This window comes from Anopheles arabiensis, chromosome 2, assembly GCF_016920715.1.
Source record: "Anopheles arabiensis isolate DONGOLA chromosome 2, AaraD3, whole genome shotgun sequence".
Classification (NCBI taxonomy): Eukaryota; Metazoa; Arthropoda; class Insecta; order Diptera; family Culicidae; genus Anopheles; species Anopheles arabiensis.
Genome location: NC_053517.1, coordinates 63,871,392 through 63,895,927, shown reverse-complemented (window position 1 = coordinate 63,895,927; position 24,536 = coordinate 63,871,392). Strand labels below are relative to the sequence as shown.

The 24,536-nt window shown below is 38.8% G+C and overlaps 1 protein-coding gene across 1 annotated transcript in view; it reads left to right on the top strand.

Moving 5' to 3' along the window:
• The window catches only part of LOC120893430, a 69,183-nt gene that overhangs the window by 1,163 nt on the left and 43,484 nt on the right, over positions 1-24,536 (top strand). Inside the window, exon 2 of the mRNA XM_040295306.1 lies at positions 1,104-2,197. Within this exon, the coding sequence (XP_040151240.1) occupies positions 2,055-2,197 (143 nt within the window). The 5' untranslated portion in view covers positions 1,104-2,054. The remainder of the gene's footprint in view (positions 1-1,103; positions 2,198-24,536) is intronic.

Below are 24,536 nucleotides of genomic sequence, written 5' to 3'. Positions count from 1 at the left end.
AAGGAAAATTCGATAACAAATTCACTGGATTTTTAATCGCTTCTATTATACAATGCGAGCGATATTTCTAAAAAAGTGTGATACAATTCATTTATTGATCTCTGTGTGCATTAAATCATTCTTAAAGAGGCTATACATGATTTCAGTTCATACGTTTGTTTTCCCTGTTTTCTAGACGAACAAGGCTTGCTAGATGTATGTATGTATGTATTGGACGATCGAGCTAACGACATCAGCCCTTTTTAACAACATGGTTTGGGTATATTAAACCATGTCTTTTTTTGCTTTTAGTCTTGCCTTTAATAGGTTTTGTTCGCTGTAGTGAATGTGCACATGCTGAAAATGACGTACATGTACCTATTTCTTGTTGGAATTACCAGCACTGATTTACTTTTTTATTGATTATTCTGCCCAAGGGTTGTGGGGAAGCCCTACGTTACACTATGTCTTATAAGATTCTCCCTGGTTGATATTTCAACCAAAGAACCCGTGGCTCCGTCAACTATCCTCACGCCGCTCATGCAGGGTGTGTCACATTTTCCAAGCAATATTTTCGAATCATTGCTCTTCCCTAGCTTACTCATCGTGCAAGGCAAAGGGCCTCGTTCATGAAATCGGTTCTCTCCCTTGCTCTTCCTTGGCAGACTTCTCTTTCTGTAATCTGGCTCTTGTCCCGGGGTCTCGCATGATATGATGCTTTTATACATTTTCTTCGCCAACCAGTTAACCCCGACACTTGTTTTTGTAATTGTAATTGTTCCTATATAGCTGAAACAGCAAGAATCTATCCATTTTGCCTGTCTTACGACCCAACAAGTGATATTCGCTTTTTATACCGTAATGATGTTTGAATTTGGTGCTTAGCTGTTTATTGGCAAAAATATAAATATATATTGCGGTGCAGTTCTAGCTGATGCTTAGATTTGTCAAAAACCAGGACAAAGGGCTTAATAACAGCGGAAGACGGTTACAGAGAAACGAATTGAATTTGGTACAAGGGTATGCCAGCAAAAATGTTGTTGCGCGATAGGCATGTACTAATGCAATTTAACTGCCATACCGTAAGCATGGTGTTAAAGTAAAAATGTTTCTTTTGCTTTCAGTGATGTATAAATTTATGAAAAATCCCAGTAACATTTTGTTCCATTCAAATTCATGAATAAGGTTAATCGTCCTAACAGTTTGGAATATAAGTGTAAATGTGTGTTTTTAGGTTATTTCTGGTATTACGGAGAGTTTAAATATAAATCGGCGAATGTGAGTTTTGTGTTAGGCTCCCTAACTAAGTTTAAGTGAATTTTTGGAAAACAAGTGATTGTGTGCGTGAGCAATTTTGCGTTCTATAATGACCGGAAATTTGCGCGAGTAAAGAAAATGCAAAATAAATTATATAAGTGTGTCGCTTATCGAAAGAAGCGTTCTAATTCAGCTAATTCCCAATGCAGTGTAGTTTGGAATGGAGCGAAATGTTAACAACGCATACTAGTGTACTGTTCTACTAAAATATGGTATGTTGAGTGAGCAGAAAGCAAGGAAGCAGCAACCTCACCGTGTACAGTGCATCGTTGAATACAGCAAGCAAAGTAGCCAAAGGAAGAAAAAAAGTGGATAAAATAAGGTGGTTCGGGCAGAAAACAGCATAAGCATTGTGTTTCCTTCACTTGCATTAGTGATTGTGTACGGGTGCACACGCACACACATACGCACCATCATCATACGCATCCTAAGGAAGAAAGGGGAAGGTGAAGGATCACAGCGTGCTGTATAGTGCTGTGAGCGAAGGGAAATCGTCGCTTTTTCACGTTTTCCTGATCCTTTCCCCACAGTTTGCCGATAGGTCTTCAGGTTCTGTCTTGAAAGCAGAATCTCTAGCATTGTGTCTCTTGTGTGTTCGCGTGTGTGTATCACGGTAAAGCCTGTATAAAAGTGTGTATGTGCGTGTGTGTGGGTGTGTGTGGTTTTCTCTAGAAGTTAATGTGCATGTGCTGCGTCCGGTGCAGTAAATTTGCGAGCGAGATCGAAAAGATGCGCTGAAGATATTTTATCGGCATGAAATGGAAGCAGCCACCATTCGTTCAATGCAGCAGGTCGGGCCAACCGGACAGCGGACCGACTCTGGCCCTTCGCCTCAACCGACGCCGCCTGGAATGTCGTATCAGCAGCGCGTCCAAACTGCGACCGCTGCTCAAATTCATCGGTAAGAAAATTGACATATCGTATCTAGCCCGGAAAGGGATACTTTCCGCTTATGTTTACATTACTTTGCGAGGACACAGTATACCTACAAGAAAGAAGCAGTTCAAAGCTTTCTAACGAAAGTCTTGAAACACATATGGCGCAGCTAAGATAAACCTAGGATGTTGACGTATATAATTTTTAATTCATGCATTTTTGATGTTACCAACTCCTGCTAAAAGGTTTAATTGATAGTAAAGTGTAATATCAATCATGTAAATAAATGAGCTATCAGTATAGCAATCATGTTGGAATGGTTCTTCGATAGAAAGGCTCAGAGTGACAATCTGAGAGTAAAGGTGTGTAGTGGTGCAACCTTTTTAGGATCACGGACTACTTGGTTTTGATACATTTGCTGCCGCCCCCATATGTTAAGGGCATATATTTTGTAGACTATGTTCAAAGCGTTTTGATAAATTATGTTTTAATCTTATTCTATACATACAGTTGAAAATTCAATCTTGATTGTGGGAAAAAATGCACAATATGGATTGTAACTAGATTTCTTCTTAAATAAATAATTATTTCGCGGATCACGTCTGTCAACGCTAGGGGCCAAAGGTCAGAGATCACTTGTCTAATGAATTCGCTAATCTAATGGATGGATCTGTTTTTTGTATTACATTTGTCCTACTTAACAATTTGCTTTTAGTTTCTTCCTATCGATCGATAAGTCATTGATATCCCAACTCCATGAGTGGCTTATGAGTAGACTACCGATTACCGGTTGTAGTGCCAAATAAGGAGAAGAAGTCGAATCGACCTTCCTTTAAACATCGCTGGCTCCTGAAATATTTAATCCTGTAAGATTTCCATTCGGAATGATCTTCTCGGACTGGTACAAATACATAGGAAACATTGGTCCTTTTTCCAATGATCGGTTTTATTAACGCGCTATAGAAAGGGACATTTTCAATTTAGGAACCAATATCGATGAAACTTTAGCAAACAATGAAGAAAACAAAAATCACCTACTGAATTTCCTTAAAACGGTTAAAATTTATAACAAAAAATTAAAAGAACTTTCTATACATTCCTAAGTTACAATTAGATAACAAGAATAAAAACAAAAAGGCTAATGTCAGCCAAACGGCCTAAAGCATGTGTAACAAAAATCGGTTTTAGCATTTGAATTCGAAAAACTTCAAGATAATGGTTTGAGGATTACAGTGGGAACACGATTGTTGATAGTTTTTTTTAGATCACATGCACTGTAATCACTCAATAGTGGGCTGCCAGTTCAAGCAGCAGCAATATTAAAAAAAAACTTCCCCTTGGATTCCTTTGTATTTAATATCGCATCAACTAAAATGTAGCAATTCAATAGTTGGCAGGCAATCGAATTTCGTTCTACCAGTAAGTTTAGACTAATTTTTTTTGTTGATCACGATGTTAGTCTGGGTTGGGTGATCACGGATAGATATAAGCCAACCGCAATATTTCTTAGAATCTTGAAAACGTTTTTTTTTCTACGCACGCAATGCTGCTACTGTTCATGTCGCTAAAAAAATGTACAAAAATCAATTAAGCTTTTCCGCCAATACCAGGGATGTGTTGACAAATTTAACAAGTACTGATTTAGTTAGATACTTTTTTGGCTCTACCCTTCCAGCATGTTTGGTAATAACTGTCAATGGGTTAGATATTGGCTAAATCATAATGATATACTCAAAGAGCTTAATCAATGGTTTAATTATTCATGCTTTATTCCCCAATACATGTTTTACACCATTGAAAGTGACGGTAAGAGTCAGTAATACATAATCGACGAAATATTATAATCAATTATTATGTCATTTCAAGGAAACATTGAACATGAAAACCGTGATGTTTCTAATTCACAAATCAACAAATAGCTGGCACGTCAAAATGTAGGTATAGTTTATGATTTTAGTCGATTTATTATTATCCTTTTAAATCTTATGCCAGTTTATGGGACTCTAATTGCTAATCATTTACTTTTCTGTATATTTGAACGTAGCATGTTGCAAACAATAATTTAAGTAATGGAAATTCTTATTTACCTATTTCTTGAAATACTATAAGTGGGTCAAGTATAGTAAATTCATTCATTAAAGTTTTGCCAAAAAATGTTTCAAAATAATATATGACATTTGTTCACAACATCAGCCAATAAACGAATCAAATTAGCTTGCCTTAAGGCGCGTTCTATCGTCTCTAATATCAGCTTTGAAATTGCATATAGTATTTTGTTGATTTGCATTCTGCGCGTGCGATTGCGTAAATTAAATCTTCACTATAAATGAGTTAATTTCGGTAATAACTAATAACATTAATTTCGTCATTAATTTTGCTTTTGCAAGAGAAAATGAAAGATACAGCAAAAAAATCTAACGGGAAGAGTAGTAACATTATATTAAGGTATAAATATCCATTACCAAAACTCACCGTGTGAACGGGTTTAAGAAATCTAATGCGTTTTGGTTATTTGTTACACATAATTGGGTTTCAGATAGTTTAGCACACTTTTTAAAATAACGAGGGCAAAATGTAAAAAATCCCGTTAAGTATAGACTCACAGAACAATGGTTTTGGTAAATAAATAATTAAAAATAAAATGCTACGTATGATGGGTTCAAGAACGTAAGCTGGAACAATAATACAATGATGGTCCATTTTGTTCGTTCGATTTGTAAAATGTGTACTTTTTCTCATCTAGATTGAAAAAAACTATAAAAATCTTATATTAAGATGAATTACGAGCAAAATAAGGTTTTTTTCAGCTTAACTTTATGAATTCAGATTGTAAACGGTTTAATTTAGTTTTTGCTTAAATCAGTTAGAACGTTATGCTGTTCCACTACTTATGTATATACTGCATACTAATTATATTGTTATTCAATACATGTATCTTATTAATGAATGGCCAAAGCGCAAACCTCCCAAATCTAAACCTCGATGTTTTCCTCACTTGTCAGCGTAAACCTGACCTGAGTATTGGTAAGGTTATTTGACGCGACGATGGGGGGTAGAGACCAGCGAGCAGCAAATCTCAACGTTGCGAGTCGTCCTATCCGTCGAGCACACGAGGCGCTGTTGCCAAGTTTGTGGTTTAGTGTGCTCGTGTTTCTTTTTTCATTTTGGTGTCAACATTGTTTTCCTTTTCGTCGTGTTATTGTGGAGCCAGTGGCACCACGCGCCACCCGCAAATAGGGTTGTATTGGTGAAAAAGTGGAGTCTCCCAAGTCTATTGCGTATGTGTGTGCGTTTGATTGCTTGCTTGCTTGCCTCCACTTGCAACAACGTCCGGACTCTCTTTTTCTATCGTGTGCTTCTTGTCCGTTGGATTTTATTAATTTTATGAGTGTAGTGAAGACTGTATCAGACTGACTTCTGTAAGGAAGCAAATTTATACATTACAGTATAACAGTTCAATAAAATGGCTTTAATCTATGTTGTTTCCTTTTTAGTATCATCACAGTTGATCAAATAAAGGAGATCAAAGCGATATTGAATCTTTATTGGGAAAAGTGGGGCAAAATAGCACTGTGAGGGATTTTGCTCTGTATCTCAGTCAGCAAACCATTTTACACTGATATTTTGGACGGCATTCGGCGATTCAACATTTTATTCGTGAAAAACAATCCGAAGTAATCGCATAAAATTTAAAAAATCAACATCAAAGGTTATGAAAATGTATAGTGCGAAGTAAAATGGTCTCACTATGGAGCAAATGATAAAACACATAAAAACAAAGGGACAAAATGGACCACAACATTGCACTTTAGGCTTTGGTTTTGTCGACCATTTTCGTTATTATTTTGATTAGTTTTTAGGCTGTAATAAAACAAAAACTTTTGAAATGGTTACATCAAAAATTGAATGAACTGAAAATGAAAAAAAGTAGAAAAAAACAGTTTTTAATTCTTGACAGTTTTTTACAAGAAGATTGATAGTTGGCGGTTAAATTCATGTCAACATTCCATATAAAACTAAATGTCAAACTAGCCTCATGAATGATGATTATTGGAATGATTATTATAGCTTAAATAGGGAATCTTTACGTTGAATTCTTTACGGGAATTCGAATTATCTCATATATATATCCAACTGAGCCAACTGAGTTTAATGATCGTGTTTCTGTGTTAAACTTGGTTCCATTCCAACAATTTAATTGTTCTATGTTATTGTAATTCATTGTAAAGAACTCATTGTAAAACATTGCTAAAATGGTTCGAGAGGGCTATTGTCCATCGATAGACAAATAAACATTATATATTATATATATATATATATATATATATATATATATATATATATATATATATATATATATATATATATATATATATATATATATATATATATATATATATATATATATATATATATATATATATATATATATATATATATACATGACACTAATAAAATCACAATTTACATACATTTCAGACTATTGTGGTTGTATGTATAGAGTGGACAACAAGCATGAGCAACCTTTACAAGCTGCAAACCACATTTGTTACAAAATTGTCATGTGGGGCCACATGACAATCATTCTTGACACGATATAATGATAAACCTTGAACACATATAGTTTATACAAGCGATTGGCAAAGTACGGCACGCGAGCCAGATGTGGCTCTTTGATTATGAGATGACGACTTTTAACCGTACACATAATTAAAAGCACCTGTTTGGAGCTCTACAAACGATTATGTAAAATTTGTCTCTATCACAAAGTTTACCGACCGCTACCCTAGCGCATTAGTGCTTTAGGCAGGCTATGACCAACATATTTTCATCAAGAAAAAACGGGTCATACTCCATCGAATGCAATAGTATTCCCTAGCATCCTTTACGTAGCCCGCCAAGAACCAATAAATGTATCTGGCACACCACTTATCAGAACACAACTGCTACATGCATATGACCAGTTCCACTAGTGCCAACCGCTGGCTCCATATAAGGACCGAAGACTTTTAGGCAAATCAAGGATTTTAGTTAATTTTTCTAGAATTTTTTTACATATTGCTGGAAAGTGTTGCAAACATACTGTGACTGAAGTAATCATGAGTGCCTTTCATATGGAGAACACCATATCCAAACAGCAAAACTATATTATCTTCACTCGTTCGTCAATAATAATAATCTTCAACTCGTTCGATTTTTTTTGCTTTTTACATCAATTGGTGATAAACGGATCTCATCAAATACCCTAAATTAAAAGGATATTTGGAAGATATAAACTTTATTTATGAAAGCTATACAACTTTAATCACCAATCAGAAGTGGCATTAATATGACTTGAGTTAGTGGCCTCTCTGCGGAGTAATTTCCTAGACTATTCTTCTGTAAGCTGGAGCAACGTCAGCTGTTAGAGCCCGATGTTTGAATAATGCTATAGATTCTGCATTCTACGATTGTTGGAAGTGGCGCTTACAATTCTTAAATTTACGGCTGAATCATCGTTGTATTTGGTCAAAAACTTTTTTATGTACGTACCAGGACGTGGAAAACAATTGGATTTGTTAAAATACTGTAAACCTCTTCAATTTTCGACGTTTTTTACTGGATGGACATATTACCTTTTATGGTGTCCACCTTTCCCATATCAGGTGTTCGTCTTACCCGAACATTTCAAAACTGCACGAAAAAACTCATGTTTTTATTTAATGAGAAAAACCCTTAAAAATAGATAAAAACTTGAAAGTTTCAACACATTCTCTGATCATGAGTGTAAGATAATGTTTGCACGTTTTCATGGTCGCTGTATTTATATATCTCTAGAATTTTAACATTTTCCGTATCGTGTCCATTTTTACCTACTTTCCCCTATCGTTTTAGACATTGAATCTAGTTGTATGCCAGTTTTAGATTTTTAACTCCATCTATAAAATAAAAAATGCTCTACAGATCGCAAGACGATACTTACGGGCCGCTCATGTGACCGTGATGCTATTTTGACAAACGGGACAAAATGGGGCATATAATAACAAAACGTGAAACGCCAACACATTGGGGCAACCAATGGACTACAACAGTGCTTAAATAAAGGGTGCCTCGAGTAAATATGACTCGAGTAGTCGAAAACCTAATAAGAGCGTTACGTCTTTAAATAAGGATTTAAAAATCATAGGCTTTATAAAACATGGAAGACTATATCCTGCTCAACAAAAGAAGAAGACGAAGAAGAAATAAAGGGTGCACATTTTACCATGCATGCTCATTATGACCCGTTTTCCGCTATGTCCGTGGTTCAAACTAGCCTTTCGCTAAAACGTCAGTAAACTTATTAATTATCAACAAATATGTAAGATCCAGGCTACTAAGGTTACCGGAATTTCTAAAATTGCGTAAAATATGAAAACAATTACTCAAAATCATGAACCTATTGGTGGGTTTGTTTTACTCGAATTCAAAATGCACGGATAAGAAGTTGATGTTTAAACAAGGGTTCATAAACTTGCTTGATTTAGTAAAATGTATTAAAGTATTTGTTGTGACAACAGCGTTTGTTATGGTTCTGGGGAACACCACAAAGGTAGAGAGGAAACTGTTGTAGAGTTCCACTGCTCGACAGGAGAAAACTCCATCGCGATTGAACCGCGATGGCGGGAGGTGGTGAGAGGATAAAAGAGCCGGAGGACGGACTCCCGGCCTCTTTTCGCGTCAGTTACTCGGAGAATAAAAACTAATTTTGTGATTTTTCGCCACGAAGAAATATCTACGAAACTTTCTTTTGAGTACCTTTTCGCAACAGTATTTATTATACTATAAAAATGACGGTATGTCATTAAAGTTATTGTGAAAATGAATTTTGCGTAGTACAAAAATACGTTAAATTTTTTTTTTTACTGCGTTTTGGTATAAAACTGCAATGATTACTTTGATGTTTATTGTACTGTATTAATGCAAGTTATGAAAATAAGTTAAATGTTTATTAACAATTTATTGACGTCAAGAAAAAAAAAGCCAAACAAATTTATCATGTTTATTTTTTCCATCACTGCACCACCACCAGACCCGAGCGAATCAATGTGCAATGTATCTAACATTTCGTATCTAACATTAGTATATACCAAAGTGTATGTAAACCAGGTGGGGTCTCATAGCCCGTTTTTATAACCAAACGTGAACGTCACTTTTTGACAGAACCAGGCAAAACTTTTGCTCGAATATAGGCTTTCTGCTACTTGACAAATTCACAAAACACTCAGAACTCTTTAACCACATCGAAGAAGTCGCCGTCAACTAATATTCTGCCTTCCAATTTGGCCATATCACCGGTTGAATCTCTGGTAAGAAGGTAGTTCGTCTTGATCGCATTGATTCTCAATCCAATTCTTGGAAGATCGTCAATGCATGTCATTATCTAGTACTACCACTACCTCGTTTCGTGTGACACCTTCCAAGGCGATGATGAAGAGCGTTGGCTCAGACCCCTGTGAGATTCGAATATTTTCGACATCAAGTTTGATAATCTCACCTTGCACTCAGGTTCAATGCAAAAATGGTTTGTTAACCTTCCGATGAGAATGATCCAAGCTGCAGTCCAAGCTGTACGAAAGTGACAGCTCAGCAGAATCTCCCAAGGTGTATGGATATTAAGAGGTGAAATGCTTTAGAGCAAAATTACATTTCACAACTTGACATAACAATACTTGATTCTTCTTCTTCTTCTTCTTTGGCACAACAACCGCTGTCGGTCAAGGCCTGCCTGTACCCACTAGTGAAGTGAGCTTGGCTTTCAGTGACTTATTGTTACCATAGCAGGATAGTCAGTCCTACGTATGGGGGCACGGTATATTCGGGGTTTGAACCCATGACGGGCATGTTGTTAAGTTGTACGAGTTGACGACTAGTATGCGATTTGACAAAACAATACTCAATCATGGCGCCCGACAAACGCGCTAACAATTCACTTCCTCAATAAATACACCTTGAAATCGCCGAAAATGTTATTAACACATGCTTCCGAACAATTAAATATCTCGCTGAAAGAATAAATGATATGCTCGAACAAAACAACAACTCGCGGAACATGTCAATATAATCCTCGAAACCCCCTGTAAGATCTCCGATGACGATCTTTACATCATGTTGTGGGTGATCGTAGTTCCTCTGCTCCTGTATATAGAAGAGCTCCTTTTCGTCATCGGTGCTCCTAAAGTGCGGACTGTGTACATTTATAATGCTCAGGTTGAATAACCTGCCACGAACCCTCAATCAGCACATCCGTTCGTAGACCGACCGCCATTACACTTTGTTACATCGCATCCAGCATCATGGACGCAATACCGTGCTTGCGCGTATTTCCACTGCTTTGGTAGATAACCTTCTCGAGGCTTCAGATTCACCCCCGTATCTGCGAGGTATTGCTCCATCACTGCCACAGAAGCAAAGTGGTTATATTTGATGTAATCGAGATTTCATATTATTAATTTGCGATCTATTCCCGTATTGTCACGAACACACGGTCATTCGGTCATTATTACAGTAACATACTCTTATTGTAATTAACTTTTTTGAATGAATCTTTGGAATTATTCAATGAATCTGAATCTCGATTGGAAAGATTCATGAATTTCGAAAGATTCGTGAACCTCAAAAGATTCATGAATCTCAAAAGATTCTTATATCTCGAAAGATTCATGAATCTCAAGGGTTTCAAAAATCTCTTGAGCTTGAGCTTTTTATTATTCTTCTTCCTTTATTATTCTATATGGTCATGCTAGCCTATACAGGCTTTCAAAACTTCTTAACGATACCACCTAGCCGGTTTTGCTACGGGGAGACGGTCAAAGCGAGGATTGAACTCACGACGAATATGTTTTAGGTGGGATTGGGCAAATTAAATATTTTGAAAATAATACATCCCTAACGATTCACTAAGCCCTGGAAACATATGAATTTAAATGAATTTATGAATCTTATAGATTCAAGAATCTTTGAAGATATATGAATATTTAGAGATTCACGGATCTTTGAAAATTCATATCAAGATTCAGATGAATGAATCTCAACGAAAGATTCACGAAACCCAACACTAATGTCGTGTATGGCATATATCGGGGAATATTTTGTCATATAAAACAGTCTTTGAGACTAAGTTGTGTTCATTTAGAAGATGAATTATAAGCACCGACAAACCGACGTGACACTGGCGTTACAAAAGTGTCCCACACGAAAGTACTGTCATTTACCTGTGAGGCGATCACTTCTGTCAAAGTAAGCTCTGTTCACTGCTGCTTCGATGTAAACAACTTTTCTAAATACAAATTGCGAAGGAAGTGTGAGAGGCAAGATTTTGTGAGAATTATTGGACAAAACACCCAGGAAAATCATTTTATAAGTTTCCAAATCAATGCAAAAGATGTGAGAAGTACATAAAACAATACGCATTGGAATTTGCGAAGAAAAACAAAAATGGGATTTAGCAGTTTCTTCTCTGTGTCAGTGTATCAGCGAATCATTATAGAGATGGCGCTAGTGTCTAACGTATTTTCATTTGAAATAAGGAGACAACTTTTGAAGCTCATTTTGTTCGAAGTGTCACATCGGTTTGTCGGTGTTATAAGCGCGTTTGCCGGGCGACATCATTAGGTACGCTCATACACGGCATATCTTTCTTCGCGAATCTTTCCCCTTGCACTAGAAACAAGTGTCAAAAATTATTCGCCAATATTTTTGCGTTCACACACCACGAATCTTCGCTGGCTAAAATGATCGTAATTTAACAGAATAACTCGTATAACATAGGTTCGTGTTGTAAGAAATGCACAATATACAACCGTTTAAACACTTATGCGATGGGAGCGATCGAAAAAATATGTTAAAATAAGAATAAAAGAAATATATTTCTCTCGACCTGTCAAAAGATTGCAAGCAACAATTTTTATTAGTTTGTTAGATAGTTTGGATTGCTCGAATAAGATTTGCCACAGGCTGCTGGATTTCTTCCCCTACCTCAGTGAAAAAGTTCGTTTGAGAGATATTTTCGAACCGAATATGCCGTGTGAGAGCTCGACTTTTTATCAATATTCCCTAAAAACTGATCTAAAATTAGCTTTTTATGAACTTTTTATCTGTTTAAAACAATGTATTATTTTGCCATGAGACAGGAGTGGTAGTCTTATGGGGTCAACTACAGTCAGACCTCATAGGTTGAATGTCAATTGTATGCCAAGGCTTGTATGTATAAGGCTTGTTTTCGGGGAACGGTTTCTGCTTGAAAACTCCTGTCAAACGCACCGTTTCCATTTTGCAACGGAAAATCGAGCAGATATTGACGAATCTTTTTCATGCAATTTTTATTACTCGCAAAACAAATTCGAGCAGTCTTCGAGCTGACATAAGGCCTTGCACTGCTTACAAATTCATAACCCTAGCACCCTCGCCCACCGGAGCCTGGCGAGCTTAATACGCTGTACGACAGTGAGGTCGCCGTACATCTCGTATAGCTCGTCATTATATCGGCTCCTCCATTGTCCTTCCACACATACGGGGCCAAGTATCCTTCTGAGCATCTTCCTCTCGAACGCGGCTAAGAGGGCTTCGTCAGATTTGGACATTGTCCATGTTTCAGAGGCGTATGTGAGTACTGGTACTATATAGGTACTATATAGTCCCAGCTTCGTCCGTCGCGACAGGTTATTTGAGGTGAACTGATTTTTCAGGCTGTAGAATGAGCGGTTGGCAGCCAGCATCCTTGCGCGCAACTCAGCTTCCATACTTTTGTCGTTGCTGACCTTTGACCCCATATAGGTGAATTCTGGGACGACTTCAAAAGTGCGTTCACCTATCTGTACATCACGCCTACGTAGATTCGGATTATTTATTGGTAGGTCCACTGATGTTGCCACCATCAGTTTGGTATTTGCCTCGTTTATCTACAATCCGAGGCTCTCTGCCGCCTGCTCAATCCCTTGGTAGGCTTCTGCTACATAGGAGAGCCGCAGACCAATGATGTCTATATCATCAGCGTATGCCAGGATCTGGGTTGACTTATAGAAGATGGTTCCCGTTGTCTCCACCCTCGAGTCGCAGATGGCCCTCTCTAGCGCCAGGTTGAATAGGAGACAGGCAAGCCCGTCCCCCTGGCGCAGACCCTTGGTGGTAGCAAAAGGTCCTGAGAGTTTTCCATCCACCCTCACCTGGCATGTGACGTTGGTCATAGTCATTATAACTAGCCTTATTAGTTTGGCCGGGATTCCAAATGTGCTCATAGCGTCGTACAGTTTTACCCTGGCTATGCTATCGTATGCGGCTTTGAAGTCTATGAAGAGATGGTATGTGTCGTTTCTGTATTCAGCCATCTTCTCCAAGATCTGCCGCATGGTGAAGATCTGATCAGTGGTTGATTTTCCGTTTCGGGATCCTCTTTGATAGTTTCCGACTATCTCTTCGACGTGCGGGACAAGACGATCCTGAAGGATCAGGGAGAATATTTTATAGGCGGTATTCAACACCGTAATACCCCTGTAGTTGTTGCAGTCCAACCTGTCTCCCTTCTTGTATATGGGGTAGATGATGCCGAGATTCCAATCACAAGGCATCGATTCGCTATCCCACACCTCAGTAACGATTTGATGAATCTCGTTTTCTAGTCGTGCACCTCCATTCTTGACCAGTTCAGCTGCAATTCCGTCGGTTCCGGGTGCCTTGTTATTTTTCAGCCGACGGATAGCCTTTCGTGTTTCTTCTATGCTAGGTGGCAGTATCATGACACTATCTGCTAGTGGCGCTTCTAGCTGTTCGTTAAACTGGTCGTTGAGTAATTCATCAAAGTACTGAGCCCACCGCGAGAGGACCTCTGGCTGGTTACCAGATCTCCATCCTTGTTGCGACAGCAGGTAACCTTAGGTGCAACGTTGTTTCGGTGACCTGCTATCGCTTGGTAAAACTTTCGTGTCGATCCGTACGCCTCTCTGGTTTGCTCGAGTTCCCGCATGTTTTGCTATTCCAAAGCATGCTTCTTGGAGCGGTGAACTCGTTTCTCTTCGCGTCTGAGCCGTGTGTATTCCTCTGCGCATGCCCGCGTTCTATGCCGTTGCTGCATTGCTCGGTATGCAGTATTCTTACGTTCGGTCACTTGTCTGCATTCATCGTCGAACCAGCCAGATTTGGTGTTGCCACGACGTGGTGGGAGTATATTTCTTGCACTGTTTATAATTTTTGTTTTTAGAGCGTTCCACCTCTCGCTCGTAGTTTCGTATCTCTTTTCTGGTAGTAGAGACTCTTCTAAAGCGGCTTTGAATTCCTGTTGGACAGTAATGTCCCTTAGAGAGTCCGTGTTGAGCCGAGGCTGCGTGTTTTCTCCGCCCCCATTGGCGCGGGGGCGGGCAATTCTACAACGTATCACTAAGCCAACCAAGTAGTGATCGGAATCGATATTGGCTCCTCGATAAGTTCTGACGTTTAACAGGCTCGACTGTCGTCGGCGGCTTATTAACACGTGGTCGATCTGGTTGAAGGATTCTCCAACAGGGTGCGCCCATGTGACCTTGTGGATTTTCTTGCGCTTAAATTTGGTACTTTCTACAACCAGATTGTTTGCTGCGGCGAACTGGACCAATCTACTACCTAATGGTTACGATAATTCGTTACTGTGCTCATGCAGACTGTGACAGCCAGTGTATTGGCGGTACATTGGCTCCCTACCGACTTTTGCGTTGAAGTCCCCCATGATGATTATGAGCGCGGTGGTCGTAAAAAAGGTCCTTCTCCTCTTCCTCTTTATCTTCGGTAGGGGCGTAAACGTTTATGAGGCTTATATTAAAGAATTTGCCTCGCATGCGCAGGGTGCATAGCCTATCGTTTATAGCCTTGAAATCTATGATTACGCGGATTTCAGCCGGGGACCTACGGCGAAACCCGTTCCGAGCACGTGGTGGCGGTCGTGGCAGCTGTAGTAAATGTCGTAGCATTGCTTACCACGCCTGTTGTGCACACCGTTCCCTAGCCACCGAATCTCTTGTAGAGCTACGAGGTCCATGCTCAGTGTGGCTAGGGCGTCATCAAGTTGTATCAAGGCTCCGGCTTTGCTAAGAGTGCGTACGTTCCATGAGCCCATTTTTAGAGTAGTCCGGGGGCATTGCGTTGGGTCGGTATCGTTAAGTCCGTTTCGTATCCTTCTGATGCTTTCTGTAGTCAGTTGTTCCGTGAGACTGGGTGACTGGCCCTGCGCCCACGTGGTCGTTTTATTTAGCGTTGGGTTGCCCCCCCCGACGTTCAGGCACCCAGTTTCCCGGGATACCCACCCCCCTCCTGGTTCGCCATATGCCACCATCCGCCCAAGGGGTTGGATCTAGTCCGTGTACCCAAGCTAGGATATATGGAGGCACATGTTACCACTCTGCACGACGAGGACGTGTCGGAATAGGAGTTGGATGGGAGAGCCTATGTTATCCCTCGGAGGGCTTCGGATCCCATCCCATTACAGAGCCACAGAGGACATGTTGTACTCATGGAAACGGACGACCCAGCCCGTTAAGTCTTTTTAGGCCGTCCACAAGGACAGAGGATGCGTGGTAGGCCCAAATTGAGGTGGCAAGATGGCGTGGAGGCGTCCGCCTTTAAGGCCGGGATAACGGACTGGCAGACGAAGGCGCGAGACCGTGAGCGGTTTCGGACACTCCTGAGGCAGGTCAAGACCGCAAAGCGGTTGTACCGCCGGATAAGTAAGTAAGTAAGCAACCTCGCATTTTAGTAGCTTGTGAGGGCAAGCAGTTTTTCGCCCCATTAAAAAATATTATTTTGTGAAACGTGTCGTCATTTTTCCTAAATCCTTAGGATTTCATAACGAAACTCATATTTCTGTTAACGTTCTAAATGACCACATAACCACGCAATTACTAGTTTTTCAGCATAACTGTTATGAAATGTTATTGTTTTACTATAATTAGTTGCCTTTTGACCATATTTATGAATTTTTAAGTGTTTTTTTTTACCGTAGTGCCATTATAGGTACACAAAACAGGCATGTTCCTATAGTGGTTATAGTTATATAATCAATAAAAACAGGTCGTTTTAGATTTTGTCGAGGAAATTTTTGACATGTCGTACTGTTTTCACTAAAATAGCAACAAAAATGAGTTTTATGTAGGTAATTTTGACCAAAAAAAAGCCAAAATTCGCTTATATGGCTGAATGAAAAAATTGACTTCAAATCAAGCACACTCTCCCGGGTGTAAGTTGACGACAGGTTTGATGGCGTACTTTAGTCAACAGTTTCAACAATCAAATTTATAAATTTTTTTACGATCAAATCACGCAAGAAATCAATATAATGGCAGTAATCTTTGCAATTTATACGAAAACAGCTTCGAAACTAAGTTTCATTGATATTATGCACTGTTTTGGAGGTATCTTCGTTTACCACCACTATAGGAACACAACCATATCATACTAACTATAGGAACCATAACACCGTTATAGGTACAATAAAGTAGTCACAAAAATATGTATTTTTTCGTAAATTTGATGTGTTTCATGGTAAAAATGGTTGTAATTACAAAGATAAAACATATTCCAATAGCTATGTGTTAAAATATTCAGAAATTGACCTTCCTGACACTTTAAATCCATTAAAACACATCGGTACCACTACAAATTGCACCACTGTTGGTACATTCACCCTATACGTCTAGCTGAATATTTTACACAAATATGCGAATTATGGCCGAAATAGGCATGGGGCGGTAAAAGTAATGATAAGGTTTGATAAAGTGACAATCAGTACACACGTATTGCTAAAAAATAAGCATTTAAATAGTGCAATATCTACCAAAAAACACATAACAAACTAGAAAAAGTCGTTTTATGGGAGCGCGATAAGTATTCGTCCATCTAGTTTTTTAATCATTTACGCTATCCAAACACTACGTAGACGTGAATTAAATTTATTATTATCAATCTGCTAGTGACTTCCTACTACATTAATGCATTACCGTTGTTTCAATTGCACTTCAAGCGGTCAGACAGGCACTAACGGCAGAGGAGTTAAACGAATGGAGTATAATGGTGAAAATCGTATCTTCATCCTATGCTTAACCTATCCTACTCATTTTTGAAGGTTACAAAATGTGTGGGAGGCCTAGTTCCTTCATTTGATCAGCGTTTGGTCAGTTTTCTGACACTAAATGTGTAACAAACTACCATGTAAGCAGCCATCCGAACTATTTGACAGGCGATATATCTGACGGATAAAGCATCACAGCAACCTACTGATGTGCAATCCTATAACATATTTTACAAAAAGGTTCTCATTTTCAATCTCTCACTATAGAGCGTTACTTTTTCACTCTATAGTGAGACGATGTTGCTTAGTGAGTTGATGATAGGTGCGGATAGCTTGGATGATTTTTGTACCGTGTTGGTTCCTTGCACACTTCGGTGCACATAGCGATTCATCGATGTAGGCGTTGGACGAAAAACGACAACCATGGTTTTGTCCAACTAACAGACGAAAATTGCCCAAAAGTATGTGAAGTTGTGTAATATTTATGAAGTGATCTAAATAACATAAGATTAAATAAATACAGGTAAGCTTAAAATGAATTGCAGCAGCTTTCGTGATATGGTACGGGTAACCAGTGGATCGCACGCAGCCGCCAGACTGATATCGTTATTGGCCGCCTGGTGTACTGTTGATGTCCGGATTAATTCAGGACGACACCAAAATATTCAAGACCTTACATGAAGCAGTCTCATTTCAAATGCTCAATCACTACGTCACCTTACTTACTTACTTATCCGGCGCTACAACCGCTTTGCGGTCTTGGCCTGCCTCAGGAGTGTCCAAACCGCTCACGGTCTCGCGCCTTCGTCTGCCAGTCCGTTATCCCGGCCTTAAAGGCGGACGCCTCCACGCCATCTTGCCACATCAATTCGAGCCTACCAAACTACACTGCGTCACCTATTTGCCCTTATATTGGTGGAGCAAATGTAACATTATCCTCTCTTATTGTAGAATGCAAACGTGAATCACTTTTGTGAAGATTTACGCTCAAACATCAAAATCAAAAATCAATACCAGTACACCGTCGAAGACTCCGAACAGAATCAGATACTGCGAGCTTTCGAGAACCTCAAAGCGCTGCGACTCATTGATTAGTATCTGTGCGAAATGAAGCCGCGGAAGGCGCTGACGATATTTCCGACCATGCTGCATTTAGACGACTTTGTGCAGATACTGCCAGAATTGCTACAATGCGCCTTATTCGCAGCCGAAATACTTTCCCTGGTACTCTTATGCTATCGATGAGCTGGACAACATATTAGTAAACGTGAACCGATTGAACAACGAACAAGGAACGGGGTGCGATGAAATTACCGCAGCAGTGGACAGCTACGATTTGACAGAACAATCCAGAGGAGACACACAATGGACAGGTTTTTTCCTTGATTGACCTGGTGGCATCGGAAATCCGTTTATGCTCGAAACTATTCTTGCATTTAATCGAAAATTACAATAGCAGAGGCTTCGAGTGGAATTGCTACTCTGCTGCTGACCATGGAAAGCACGCTACACTCTACATTCAAGCTATCGCTCATCCTGGACGCAAGCAGTTCCTATAATATCCGTGTACAGTAAAGGTCTGAAGCAGTGTATTCGGCGGAGCATGATTTGGGGCAAATTTAGGGTATTGCGTTTGCGGGAAAACATGCGTGTGCAGACAGCCCAGACTGTTCAAGATGCTGAAGAGCGGAAAGAGTTCGAGAATTTCTGCTCTGCATCGGCGAGAGTCATACGACGTACGGCATAAGACATTCTCGGGGTTCGGTGAGGCATATGTCAAGATACCACGGGACTCTTTATATTACTTGGAACATCTGATCCGAAAGGTTACGTAAATTTATCGCAAACAATGTGAATTTTGATACATAAATTATGTATTTCAAGTGGTACACGATCCACCATTTAATTTATAAAATATTAAATAAAAGAATTAAGAAATCATAAATCAATATACTGCAATATATGTTATAAATAATATAAGCACACAGAACAAAATCTTTCACAAAGGATCCAAAAACAAAATGGTTTATTGAAGTGCAATTCTTATATGCCCTCGAATAAACGTTGCGTAGCCCTGTAACCGGGCCATTTTAACTAGTGTAACCAAAAAAACGTGTAAAAAATCGTAACTAAATCCATTTAAAAATTTAAATATCAAGAATTTCGTTCATTTTCGATCAACAGTTAATCATTTCTTCCAATTTGGAAATGTTCCGCTTAAGAAGATAATAGCAGGCATCGCGAAAGAATTGGTTTAAAATTAACAGTCGTTAAAAATTAACCAGAGTCGTTTAAAATTGCTAGAATTTGGCATCGCGAACGCATTGAGTTCATTTGTTAATTTTAACGACTGGTCCTATGCTGTCGTTAAACAAACGACTGTCAAGAGCGTATGCGATACAAATTAACAGTCGTTTAATTGTACTGCTCGAATTTTTCCCCCGTGTTTGCCTATATTCGATATCGAGCAGTCGTTAACTGTTTTGACGGTCGTTTATTTTAACAGGAATGAACAACAAATGAACTCGGTTAAACCAAAATGAACTTTAAACGACTGTTAAAAAGAGTTCATTTATTCGCGATGCCGGCTAATATATTCGAGTGATTATCGAAAACGGATGTTGTGTCTCCCCTAATAGGGAGTTCACTAGGTGCTCTGTCAATAGGTGCTCTGTCAGCTGTTCGATGTCTTAAAGACCTGTCATGATGCACTGCAATGACCACTGGCTTATCTTTTCATCTTGAAGAAGAAGCATTTTCATAGTTTCAATGAATATCCTTCTACAGGGGGAAGATTCAACAAATAATTTACTAGTTATTCACATCCATAATAATATAAAAATCTTTCAAATTTCATATTGAAACATGTAAACAAACGTCCATGCCAAAACACATACAGTGCGTACACATGTATTATGTACACTTAATAGTTTTATACGTTTCAAACTTGTATATTTCGTGTTACAATTGATTATGAAGCATAATAATTATTGACAGCTATTTTAAATGTTTTGCTCGCAATTTTATGAAGAAAAAGAGACAAACTACGTACACAAACTTGAAAATGTCTCGGATTGAATTATATCTACTGTCGCTTTTAAGTGTTTGACAGTCTAGTTACTCACAGCGCAGGTGGGTATCAAACATCACAGACAGAATCAAGTGACATATTCAACTCGATGATTGTCTTGTTTGTTTGTCTGTGTGTGACAGTGAACCTCCATATGATTATATGGTTTAGTTCGAGTCGGATGTCGTGTTCGATTGGTGCTAGAGCGCCGCCTTACCTGTCAGATATTTCGCCTGTCAAATAGTTCATTTCGGTGTATATTTCACCTTGTCTGGTCGTACAGTTAGATAATTTCGACTGCCAAATCGCATATGGACCTTATAGAATGTTCACCTTAGAGAGATCTTCATCTTGATGAGACATAAAATGTATGGAATATTACTTGAAACTTGATCGAAGAGGAACGATGGTAGCAGTTCCCTAGATACAATGGTTACTTTAATTTGTTTCATGAGTATCCTGGACAGTTAGGCAGCGGTCTAATCTTGTTGCGCGCAACATTGTTGCTCGGAAACATATCGCTGAGGTGGTCTATGAATGTTGCTGGCTTGTTTAGCGTCAAAAAATTGCCAATTAACAGCTCAGAATTTATTTTTTACCATTCACTTGTTGAATAAAGTGTTGAAAAAACAAAATATACACAAAAAATGTATTATAAATGCTTAAAATCCAAATTTAGCGGATGTCAACAAAACGCACACTGCTGCTGTGTCATTTCATACACCCGATTACCATGACCAAGGTAAATAGAAAATGATGCTAGACAAAAATCAAATTGGTTTGAATTTGGCCGGCAACAAAGTTGCGCTAGCTGTCAAAATCCATAAATTTTGCCAGCAACAATGTTGCGCGCAACAAGATTAGACCATTGCCTTATGCGTACAATAGAAGTTTAAGACGGCAAGGCAATACCACCGTCGTCTAGTATAGCGAAAACAGTCTACTAAGATGCAGCAGCAAAATCTCGTGTAACGGTAGAACCATGGTGTCATTATACTAGAGCTCATTGAGGAAAGGGGAGCTAGAAAAATGATTCAAATTGATTGGAAATGAGATGGCGAAATATATTCTTGCAGTTTTTAAGGTACCTGTTCTGAGAAAATGTACTTAAAAAGTACCACATGTTTCAAGGTCAGTCGAGAGGGAGAACATACAGAGCTTTGTCATTTGCCCGAAACACCAAACCAGCTGAAACCAAACAGATGAAAATGATTCAGTAGACTCTCAATATGATATCAGTTGCCATTTTTTTATTGGCACTTGGCCACGTGGTTCGGAAATGCAATTTATTTCTACCAGAGATTAATTGGAACATGTCTTGTAGGATGAGTGGGCCAAAATAAGCCCTTTTTGAGGTTCGAATGAGTTATCATAAACTGATGTAATGGAAAGTATGAACAAATAAGTAAATAATTTATAAGACAGGGTGACAGCATCGTTAAAGAACAAGCTTGGCAAACCATTTTGCCGAGATTCATTAAAAAAATATAGTCAACTGAATTTCAGTTATTCGTAAAATTCTTTGTCGGCAATTATGAAATTTTAACAGAGATATAAGTAAAGTGGGCTATAGCTGATTGATTTCGGCAATATATTTACCCTAGCTCGTAAAATATTTTTTAGTGTGTAATTTTGCACCGACATAAGTGATGGGTACGGAGAAACGTGCATTATAATAAAAAAAAACATGAATTACAAAAAATTAACACTAACAACAGGCGAAATAGATGAAAACATTCAAACAACAGCGATATTACTATTTTCCACAAACATTGGGTCTGATCGCGAACAAAAGTTGATAACGGAGTGGATAATTTAGTCGATCGGTTAGCAACATTCCAATATGATTCAGTTGCGTTTTCTCAATCAGAATCTTCGGTATCCGATCGGTATGGCAGTGTAGTGGAATGGAGTTTGCCGCCATTGCCGGGTTTGATTTCTTCTTTTGGCTTTAGATAAAACACACTTAAATGTTTTGCTGGGAGTGTCGGCCCCATTGCTGATGGGCGTAGTAGGTTTACATTGAGGTGGCCAGATGACGACTGGCGTCTTAGTCATTAAGGTCAGGATTATGGATTGGCGAAGGCTAGTGGCCGTGAGCGGTTTTGGAAAATTTTATTCATTCCGCAAAACAACACCTCTAAATGTAAACAAAAGTGTGATTGACAGATAGGCAAAACCAATGGCTACTCGAATCGGAAAGAGTTATCCATGGGTGGAGAAAATTTTGACCAGTTCCTGGCCCGCGTTCATCAGACTTGAGAAAAGTTCAATCATTAGAAACAAATGCGCCTCCATGTCACCGCTTTCGTCGTACTCCGCCTTGCAGAGTTTCTTCAGGAGCGATACCTTAGTAGTCACCGTCGTTTTTTGATGATGTTTCAGGAGTGCATCCCAGGTATCTTTGGCCGACTTGGAGTCACGGATCAAAGGGTGCTGGCAGTCATCCACAAGAAGAGCGATCGTAGACCGGGCTTTAGCGTCACCTTCCTTCCAGGATTCGGTCAATGGTTCAGGGGCGGTCGTTGACACGAACTTCCACATGTTTTCCCGGACTAGCAACATTTCGAATTAGAATTGCCGTGTTTCATATCCACCGCTACGAAGCTTATCGATACAACAATTTCCGCCACCCTTTTATAATGGTACTTCCTTCTAAAATAGTTCGCCTGGGTCCATAACCTGTTGGAACGCAGTAAATGTGTGGACTGTTCTCTTCAAGTGGTGAAAGCAAACTAACATTTATTGAACATATGTATACATGGCTACTATGATTAAATTCAATCCTGTATGCTTGTATTTCTTCAAAAACATGACATTTATGCTGGAATCCAGTAAAATATTATATTACTGAATTGTTTCTGTAAAAAAAAAACTTTAGTGAAGCAGGAAACGTAGAAAACATGTACATAGTGAATAGTTAGTCCGAAGAAATGTTATTGTGGACTAACTACTATTTCCTACTATCGATCAGTGTTGTCAAACTTCCGCCCAATCTGTATGATTTGCATAGATAGCAAGCTTTTTTAAATACTGATTCAGAAACATCTTCGAGGCGTGATGCACTATTTGACTCCAATTCAACAAAACTTCTACCCCAATCGTTCTACAGCTACCATTTTTTCTTGCATTAATGCATTATACTTATACCAATTCTTGCATTATTGCTATTCGCACTTTGATACTCGCACTCAGGTCCATGCACACCGATATCCATTCGGCTTTTGATCGCGTTAACCATCTTGCTTTGTCATTTGTCGTCCGTTGTGATTTGGTTAAATGGATCGTCTCTTATCTTTGCCATCGTACCTTTATCGTCAAAATAGGAGATAGTATGTCGCAAGATTACTCTAATGTTGCTGATGTCCCTCAAGGAAGCGTCCGTTACTGTTTAATATCTTTATCAACGACGTAGTATAGGCAGCACCGGAATTTTCAATGTTATTATATGCTGACGATTTAAAATTGTACTATGCCATCAGAAATAGTAGTGATTTTTTTATCACTGCAGTACGCTGTCTCCCTGTTCCAATCTTGGTGTTCTGCGAATATGTTATCTGTTAAAATCAGTAATTGCACTGTCGTATCCTTTTCTTGCAGTAAGAACCCTTTAAAACACAACTACAAACTTATGAACGGCACATTTTCTCGTTCAGAGTTAGTATTAGATTTAGGTGTTATTTAAGACTCTAATCTTAGCCTAGATCAACATTTTGGCGCTTTTTTACCAAAGCAAACAGGACTTTAGGTTTGATTATTTGGTCCAGCGGTATGGCATTATTTTGATCCAAAAATGGATTTTAATCAGTTCAGATTTGGTTTAGCGTACAATCAGAAATATTTTGAGTGCTTTTTAAAGTATTTCAGTACAAATAACGAAGATTCTAAGATTATTTGTGTATTAGGCAAGTCATCAAAAAGCTTGTTTTGGGAAATGTTTTCACCCATGCTGTCAAAAAGTGACGTTCAGCTTTTGCTATAAAAAACAGGCTATGAGACCACCTGATCTTCATACACTTTGGTCCGATCATTGAATATGCGTCTGTTGCGTGGACCCCGTTTCACATTACTAAAATTCATTGCGAATTTCATTGCATTGCAGCCGTTTATTCTGTGACCGCGGGACACATTTGCATTCCAAGGAAAGCATTAAATAATTAATACATTCAATTGTAAAATCTAATCACTTTTTTATGTGAAGCTTACATCATCATTCATACATTTTTGTATTCTTTGACCATGTTT